Genomic DNA, 9,328 nt, shown 5'->3' on the forward strand with positions numbered 1-9,328 from the left:
CAAGTGACAACACTCATGTACAGCCACAGCCCATCTGTAGACAGATAACCCCACAAAATAAATTATAATAGACAACAACTCACTTTACTCTCTTGTGTTAGTGAAAGTTTGTGTCCTCTACTAAAAATTTTCTTTGTATTCTTTCACAGTCTTATAAAGGAAAATTTTGGTGTTGCTACACTGGAAATCTGCTTATCTTCATCCGTTTTTCCTATTCTTAAAGTAAGAATAAGAAAATGCAATTTACTGAAAATATAAAACAGAGATGTCTTTTTTGCTTCCTGAAGTAGAGTTTTGATATCATCTCTATACTAACAGACAGACTTCACATCCCTGATCCTCTTCTCTATATATGAGAAAACACAATGGTTGGTATTACAAAGTAAGAATGAAAGATACCAAGTATTAAATATATGTATTATTGGCATTCTACAGCAGGGTGAAGAGTTACAATATATAATGCATAACATTTTGTTTTACTAATATATACAACAGTTTGGAGATTAAATACAGACACATACAAGAAAGTTCCTTATACATTTAAAACAAACTGTTATTTCTTCCATAGGTGTTCATAATTAGTAACTTTGAAGTCATCTTCAATGTCTTCTTCGATGACCACCTATAAATCAAAGAAGTGTCTTATGAAATACATACATTGTACAAATGGCTCCCTACTTAATAGAGCAGCCCTCCTACCCTTACTTTTACCTGGAGCAATATGTCAACTCAAGGGAATTTAATAAGTAAATAAGAATAACCTTATCTGATGTTTGGAGAGAGAGAGAGAGAGAGAGAGAGAGAGAGAGAGAGAGAGAGAGAGAGAGAGAGAGAGAGAGAGAGAGAGAGAGAGAGAGAGAGAGTGTGTGTGTGTGGGGTGAAGAAGGTATGAGAAACATGGGGTGAGGAGGAACAGGGAGGGGGGTGTGGAGGTGGAGCATATTTCATTTGGAAATAACAAACAATGCCAGTAAGAACAAATCCATATTCAAACATGGCTTTTCAATAACTTACCTTTACTCTTGGCTTTCGAGCATCAATCCGTTTCTTGCGTTCGGCATCGGTGAGTGTCGCCAGGTCCAGGGGCAGCTGTTGAAAAACATTAATGTTGAAAAGCAATGTTTAATATTGCAAAAAAAAAAAAAAAAAAGGAAAAAAAAAAAAAAAAAAAATCTTCCCTTTTAATTGACTGGTATTGAGTTTACATATAACTGGAATAACCTGTAACTTAGGGGTTACATATAGGACAATTCATTATTCTTTAAAGAGGAAATCATTTAGAAAGCCAAGAACCAAACACAAGCATCAACTAATGGCATCCAAAGGCCAACTAAATTTGAATTAATGAGAGCTTAGAGCTTAGCACAACATGACAAACAAATCATTCATTTAATAGTTTTTTGAAGCAAATTTCATAATCTTAACATAATTCAAGACCAAAAATTTAGCTTAATGTGAAGCTCTTCTAGAAATATTCTATTACTATAACATTATCTTTACAATGTACTCTAATACCTTAATAATTTTGCGAGGCTCGTGGTATCTGATGTTGATGGTGGAGCCGTCGCTCTGCACCAGCACCACAGGATAAGTGCGGGTGTAGGTGAGGCGGCCAATGCGTGCTATGCTGGTACGGTGGCAGTTGATGTCACACCTCGCCGACGTGGCAATACCTCGCAAGATGAGGGAAAGGGAAGGAACAGATGGACTCAACATCCTGAAAAAAATTAAGAATATTATGATTAATATCATTAACCTGCAAAGCTACATATTAATTATCTTGATAAAGAGACACAACCTAATTATTTCAGGCCTTCTATCTTCCCCTGCAACTTCCATCCTTTGTGGTTCAATTCTATTAAATTCCATCCTTCTATCTCATTTCTTTATCTTCTGCACTTATGAAAACCACATCTGACCTATGATATATCATATCACAAAAAAAAACAATAGCCAGCTGTATAGCCCATTCTTCCGTACTTCTATTCTTCAAGGCTTAACTATCCAAACACTTGACATTTCCATCCCCCAAGTGCTATCAACAATCCTTAATCATTCTCACCACAACCATTCAGATGAACACAACTCTCTCCTATGCCAATGAAGAAGTCGGTAACACTGCAGGGTTGGACCTCCCCCTTTTCCTCCATCCCACCTCTCCAACCCTCCCCAACAAGCTTGGGGGCCTGTGGGGAATTGGGGGTTTATTTTGGGGGGTAGACATAAAAGAGCGATAAATGGACTTTGAAAATCTAGGAAAATTTTCCTAGAATAAAAAAAATTTGGGGTAAAATTTAAGTTTCAAGCAATACGCTAGAATAATTGTATACCTAACCTAACCTAACTGGAAGGGCTGCGCCCCCCCTGGACCCCTACCCCCGCTAACCAGAATTAGTATATAATGTATTGTGTACTTGTAAGTGTATCTTTAAGTACTGATGACGAGGTCGCTGTGCGACTGATACAGGATAACCTAGATGGGCCCTGGTGGCCCTTTGTTATCCTATTATTTATGTTATATTATGTTATGATAGTAACCTAGCCACGCAATAACAGTAAAGTACCTAGGGAAATTTCCCTAAATTGAAAAAATGCATTTATTGCTCTTTTATACCTCCACCCCCAAAAACCTCACGATATGATGATAATAATAAAATAAGACATTCATCAATGTGACTTACGTTTACGGTAGATGTGGAGATATTAGAAAATACGTAATAAATAACAAACTTGCCAAATTGATTGGCAGATGTATTATTATGTGAATTGACGACATCACGCTCCAACTGCGTGCGCCACACACTTACCAACACACGAACACATGCATTAATTTGTGTAGCTTCACTCGGAAGGGATGATTGTGGACTTAGTTTCTGGAGGCGGCGCGCTATTAATTTAATTACTACGGTCTTACAAAAGCCTTCCCCACATTGAAAACATCACAGACATGTTCTATAGTAAGTACTCTATCACGTTGCAATGTGTTTTTAATGAATAGAGAGGAGGTCCAACCCTGCAGATATATGATATATATATATATATATATATATATATATATATATATATATATATATATATATATATATATATATATATATATAATATGAAAAGATAAGACTATCAAGACTTAATAGAACATGCTAAAGAAAATAGTAAAATGAGCGAAGTCATCACTAGAACCAAAACATGCATAAGCGGGGTAATCTGTCCCATCCAGATCCTAAATTATCTACGAGTGCCATTACCGGCAGACCACTGGCCCAGCTAGCCCAGTGCCACTAAATCATCTTAGCGTATATCCTATCACTTCCGTATTCCTACATTTTACCCATACTCTCCTTCTCACTTAATTTCGTAGATGTCCTCTAGAAGATACACCCATTATACCAGATATGGTCAATACTCACTTAATCCGAATAAAGCACCTCTTGTTTACATTTGTAGACTACTAGATACAAGTGAAGTGAGTGTTTAATTGCGCAAGGAAAGGATATGATGTTTGAAGTGTTAGTCAGACTATTAGTGTAGCAAATCTTGCGATATGAATAATACAGAAAAACAAAAGAGATAAAGAAAAGGCTATTCTGACCATGAAAACTGTAAGGGTAAAAAAAAATAACAAAAGGAACATTTTTTGGCAGCATTGATGTTTTTCTTTGTTTCAGCGGTTTCATGTTAAATTTCGTTTTACAGTATAGTGTTTTTTTTTTTAGCAATGAAAAGGAAGTCTGGAGGCAGATTGTTATGCTTTCATTGAAAAAGGCCAAGGAATGAGGCCTAGTAACTCCCTCAACTCTCATCCGCAACAAAAACTAGTGCTTGGAGCTGAAGATGAATGAAAGGTGTGTGTAGTTTTTGAGCAGTTTTTGAGACATGATATTGAGTAAAGATTATTTTCCTATTGACATTTGTAGAAAACTGAGTGCAGAAGAGAGAGTGAAGTGGGATGCAGGGCGTGGTGGCAGCAGCAGCAGCAGCATCAGCATCAGCAGAGCGGAGGACAGGCGGTGAGACTGGTCAAAGCCGCATCTTGGTGAAGTGAAGTGACGACCTATCTTCCCTGCACCGTGCACCATACCCCGGCACCATGAAGCGAGGAGGGGAAAGAGACCTCTCCCCGTCCAGCAAGAGGTCGAGGTCGAGCGTGGGTCGGTATGAGGACAGTAGCGAGGACGAGGGGCGCAGGAGCAGCCGCGGCGGCAGTCCGGGCCGCCGTTACGATCTGCACCGGGATGACTTCGGGCGGCCTTCTCGTGGACCACCGCCCCCCGCCTACAAAGTGCTGTGTGTGTCCAACCTGCACGCCAAAGCCAGTGACGAGATGGTGCGCGAGGCGCTGTACCGTGAGTTCAAGAGGTTCGGAGACGTGAATGTGAAGGTGTCCCTCGGTGCGGACGAGCGGCTCGCTTATGTGTACTTTAGGAGCGGTGAGGAAGCCCGCGAGGCCAAGCACAGTAAGCCCAGGATTCTGTTCTATGACCGCCCCGTGGTGGTGGAGCCCGTTTATGAAGCCGCCAGGGACTACGGCCCCCCGAGGGGTCGCTCCCGCAGCCCCCCTGACTATGACCGCAGTTATCGGCCCAGGAGTCCCCCGGGGCCCGAGCTGGAGGACCGCTACGAGGCGCGGTTTGACAGGCGCCGCCCACCGCCGCTGCCTCACAGTGATTACTATGCCGAGGCGCCCCGCTGCGGCAGGACGAGTACAGCTACAGGCAGCATCGTGGGCGTGGCAGCCTGCACAGCCACTACGGTCCTCTCATCCGGGGAGGCTTCAAACACAGCTTTGGAAGTAGGGGCGGGGGCGGCGGTGGCAGTGGAGGAGCCATGGTAGACAGTAAGCGGGATAAATTCCCGAACTACCTTCATCACGTGCCACCTGAGGAGGACCCCCTGGCCACTCGCACACTCTTTGCTGGCAACCTAGAAATCAACATTAGTGAGGATGAGCTACGACGGATCTTTGGCCGCTATGGAGTGGTGGACGACATAGACATTAAGAGACCTCCGCCGGGCACAGGGAATGCCTATGCCTTTGTGCGGTTTCAGAACTTGGACATGGCGCACCGTGCTAAAATTGAGTTGTCTGGACAGTACATTGGCAAGTTTCAGTGCAAGATTGGCTATGGGAAAGTGATGCCCACCACCAGGGTGTGGGTGGGTGGCCTGGGACCCTGGACATCTGTGACACAACTGACTCAGGAGTTTGATCGGTTTGGTGCTATTAAGAAAATAGAATATGTGAAGGGAGAGAGCCATGCCTACATCCTATATGAGAGTCTTGACGCAGCACAGGCAGCAGTGAAGGAAATGAGAGGCTCACCCTTGGGAGGACCTGACAAGAGGTTGAGGACGGACTTTGCTGAGGTCAACCCGCCACCACCCGGCTCCTTCCCAGCTGGGTTTAAGAAAGAATTTGAAGGAGAATACAGAGAAGAGTGGGCCACAGGACGGGGTGGGGGCTATGAAGAGTACAGCAGTGACTACGGGGCAGGATATGGGCGGGGAAGGGGACGTGGCCGAGGTTGGCATGAGCGAGGCCGTGGCAGCCACCGTGGAGGGTACCATGGGGACTACCAGAGAGGAGACTACAGGGACTATGACGGCACCCCAGAAGGAGACCATGCAAACAGGAGCCCTGAAGCAGGTGACGGAACTAGCGACAACGGCCTGGGCAGTGCCAGGACGCTGGCAGACGTGGCCCGGAAAACAACCACATCTTGGCAGGGCTCCTTGATATTGAAGAACTCTTCATTTGGCACAAAGATGCATCTAATCGAGGGTGACAGTGAGGTGGCCGAGATGATGCAGGACGACGAAGGGCGACCGCTGCTGCGCATCACGCAGCGGCTGCGGCTGGACCAGTCACGCCTGGATGATGTGAACAGAAGGATAAGTGCCCCGTCAACTGCTACCATCCTCTTATCCCTGCCAAGCACAACAGCTCCTCAGGCTCCGGAAGAAGCTGCAGTTCAGACTCGTCCCTTGAGAAACTTGGTCGCCTACTTGAAGCAGAAAGAGGCAGCTGGTGTTATAACTCTTAACTCTAGCAATAAGGAATCAAACATGCAGGGTGTGTTGTATGCCTTTCCTCCTTGTTCCTTCTCTCTGGACTTGCTGCACCGTGTGTCTCCCGGCCTGACGGAGGAGACCACCAGAGATGACCACCTGGTGATTGTCATTGTGCGAGGGGCAGCTGCATGAGTCTCCGTTCAAGGGTCAAGTGTATCTTAAGTGTTGCATTCAAGTATTTAATGTATAAGTGAATTTAGAATTGAACAAATGCTAACAGACTTGTAATAATTGTATTGATTTTATTTAATCTTCAGTAGTGCTTATTATGATTGTGACCTTCATTTATTGTGGAGAGTGTATGAATTGGTGGATCTGGGAAAGGAATGCCATACATTTGATAACTTCTTGTGAAAAGAAAAGAACAAATGTTTCAGTTGACAATCTTGTGTTTGTGCTTCTGTGTAGTGCTATTTTCTTAATACAGTGAAATGGTATTATCTTTCAGTGTTTAATTGTGCATGTGAACCTCTGTTGCAGTGTGGTGAATATTAGTGATAGTGATTCAAGTGAGTGCTGTGAATAAGCTCAAGCTTTTTTTTTCAGTTTTGTGAAGTGCTTGTAGTGAAGTGACCCTTCAAAAGTTGTGATAGTGGTGGTGGTGGTGGATAAGCATCATGCTTTATTGCAGTCATGGTTTAACAGTGCTTACAGTGTACCTAAAGAAAAGCTTCCTCAATCCAGTGTGTAGTGCTTTAGGAAGTGGTCACCAGGTCTTTGTTCTCAAATCATTGGTGAGTGAGATTTGTGTTATGAAAGAAGCATCATTAGTGAAGTGATTCCTCAGTGCAGTGTTGAAAACCACAACAAAGTGTTCCAGTGCTTGGGAGGGAGGGCGGGTATGGGTTCATCACTTCTCTCAATAATAATAAATATTAAAGAATATAATAAAGTGCAAACCAACTCGGCAAAAAATCATATCAATGATTTCCAGTTTCCAAAATCTTTACTTCTGATGATGTGATTGACTCAAAAGCGGTGGATATTAATTAAATTTATTCATTTTCAGTTTATATATATATATATATATATATATATATATATATATATATATATATATATATATATAAATACACACAATATATATATATATATATATATATATATATATATATATATATATATATATATATATATATATATATATATATATATATATATACACAAAACACACATACATGTATATCTATATACATCATTTGTGTCTGTGTATGTATGTATGTGTGTGTGTGTGTGTGTGTGTGTGTGTGTGTGTGTGTGTGTGTATATATATATATATATATATATATATATATATATATATATATATATGGTGAGTTTAAACTAATTTGCAGAGCCCTACAGTGGTACAGGTGCCGTGCTTCTTGCAGTGCAGTGGATGAAACGCAACAATCGGCTCAATAAAGCTTCAACTGTCTCATTAGTATTGGTGAAGTGCAGTGAATTTGATTTTGTGATCAACTTCATTTTGGGGAAAATGAAAAAAAAATAAAGTGGATAAATCTGTGAATTGGGTGGTGGGTGTGAGTGAGTGAGTGGAGTGGAGTAAAGTGGAAGTGGAGTGGAGTGGAGTGGAGTGGCTGTTCTTGGGTAAGTTCAAAATCTGAAATAATTCTGGTCTTCGTGAAAAACAAAAAGTGGGTGATGTGGCGTCCAAGGTGTGAAAAGTACACAGGATGGTGAAGGTGCATTGTGGGGAAGAACCAATTGTTTTACAAAGTAAAACAGTTCATCAAGGGGTGGCATTGGTCTGGGGAAGTGCTGGAAAATTAAGTGGATCATGAAGAAACTGAACAGAATTAGTTATCATGGTGTTGAAGTGGCTGGTCAGGGTGGCCATTACTGAAATACCTTTTTGTCTCAATAAGAGACATTTCTTTATCAAGAAGTGAAGTGAGGTAACAAAAAAAAGTTTAATGAACCATCAATTAGTGCTTCTTTCATATACAACAATCTGGAAGTGGAGTTTTGCTTTGAAAATATGATTTAAACCAAAAAATATTCACCACATTGATATTACAAAAAGTTATAAACTGTGTTCCCAGTGATTATAGTGTTTTTATAATTATTTGTTATACTAGTGTTTAATAGCACTACATGAAAATAGGTGGTGAAAGCAGCTTGCAGTGAATGAAGTGTTTGTGCAGGTGTTGGTAAGAAAGTGGTGGTGTGCCCAAGCAGTGCATTGAAAGTGCCAGTGTAGGATTCCAGTGCTGCATTCACTCACTCTGCAGTGAGAGCGCAGTACAGTTCAGTGCCAGTGAAGTGAGCTATTGTGATTGTGGTGTGTGAACAGTGATGCATGTAGTGTGTGAACAGTGAAGCAGTGCAGTGAACAGTGAAAGTGCAGTGACAGTGACAGTGCTATTAGAAAGTGAAGTTAGTGAACATTTGAACTGTGTGGCAGTGCAGTGAACTTATTATCATTATTATTATTAAAACTTGCTTCAAAGGGAATTGATGCCTTCAAATTTTCAAGTAATTGTTTCTCAGAGATCTTGACAGATAAAATTATAGTACATAACACCTTTTCTTTTTCTATGAATCAGCTTCTTGAAATCTTTATATGACATGAATAAATTATGAATCTCTTGTCAAAATATCCTTTTTCTCTCCACCTGAATTAGCTTTCCGTGGTTGGTTGAAGTCTGTGGATCAATGCTGGTCAGGTTGGGATGGGATTGGCATTTTGTCTTTTTTCATGAAAAGGTTCCGTATTATTCTGTGGACATGACATGGATACATGGAATAACTAGTTTAGAAGGCAGTGGCGTAACTGCTGTATGTTACATTATAACTGATGACGGGAAGCATGGGAAATAAAGAGAAGCTGCAAGAAGCTATCAGACCTACATATGGCAGTCCTTGTATGTTAAACTAAGAGGAATATTAAGGAAAGAGCTGTATGTATGATGAGAGCTAAGAGCTATTAAAAACTATGGTAGACAAGGAAAAATGGTGAGAAACAACTAACTAGAAGTGATAATTCAGAGACAAGAGTTGAAACCAGACTAGAAGATGAAAAGCAAGACTGCATGATAGTCTTGAAGATAGTTAAGATATATTCATAAACATTCTATAACCAAGTAAAAAAGTACAAATAAATAGTTATGAACAAACAAACATTGGCATATGCAATGCAACTCACCAACATGCAGTGTGTGGCACATAAACACAGGCACTTCCTCTGGACATCAACACTGAACAGAGAAAACAATGGCATGATTAAGACTGGTATGTGTACAACAATAAAAACAAG

General features: G+C 41.2%; 2 protein-coding genes across 2 annotated transcripts; one reads left to right on the plus strand and one right to left on the minus strand.

The window, feature by feature from the left end:
* Window positions 1-403: 403 nt before the first annotated feature.
* On the minus strand, window positions 404-2,181 carry LOC123515353 (39S ribosomal protein L55, mitochondrial-like). The gene is made up of 4 exons (XM_045273854.1): window positions 2,063-2,181; window positions 1,516-1,717; window positions 1,015-1,089; window positions 404-622 (listed from the first exon to the last, which is right to left on the minus strand). Exons 2-4 carry the CDS (start codon window positions 1,714-1,716, stop codon window positions 554-556), a joined length of 345 nt encoding a protein of 114 aa, XP_045129789.1. The 5' UTR covers window position 1,717; window positions 2,063-2,181; the 3' UTR covers window positions 404-553.
* Window positions 2,182-3,829: 1,648 nt separating this feature from the next.
* LOC123515352 (RNA-binding protein spenito-like) lies at window positions 3,830-8,669 on the plus strand. Its single transcript, XM_045273853.1, is given in 3 exon segments — window positions 3,830-4,682; window positions 4,685-6,803; window positions 7,404-8,669. Coding segments are annotated over 2 exon segments (2,112 nt in total). The 5' UTR covers window positions 3,830-4,087; the 3' UTR covers window positions 6,202-6,803; window positions 7,404-8,669.
* Window positions 8,670-9,328: the final 659 nt, after the last annotated feature.

This window comes from Portunus trituberculatus, chromosome 39 (genome assembly GCF_017591435.1).
Source record: "Portunus trituberculatus isolate SZX2019 chromosome 39, ASM1759143v1, whole genome shotgun sequence".
NCBI classification, from domain to species: Eukaryota; Metazoa; Arthropoda; class Malacostraca; order Decapoda; family Portunidae; genus Portunus; species Portunus trituberculatus.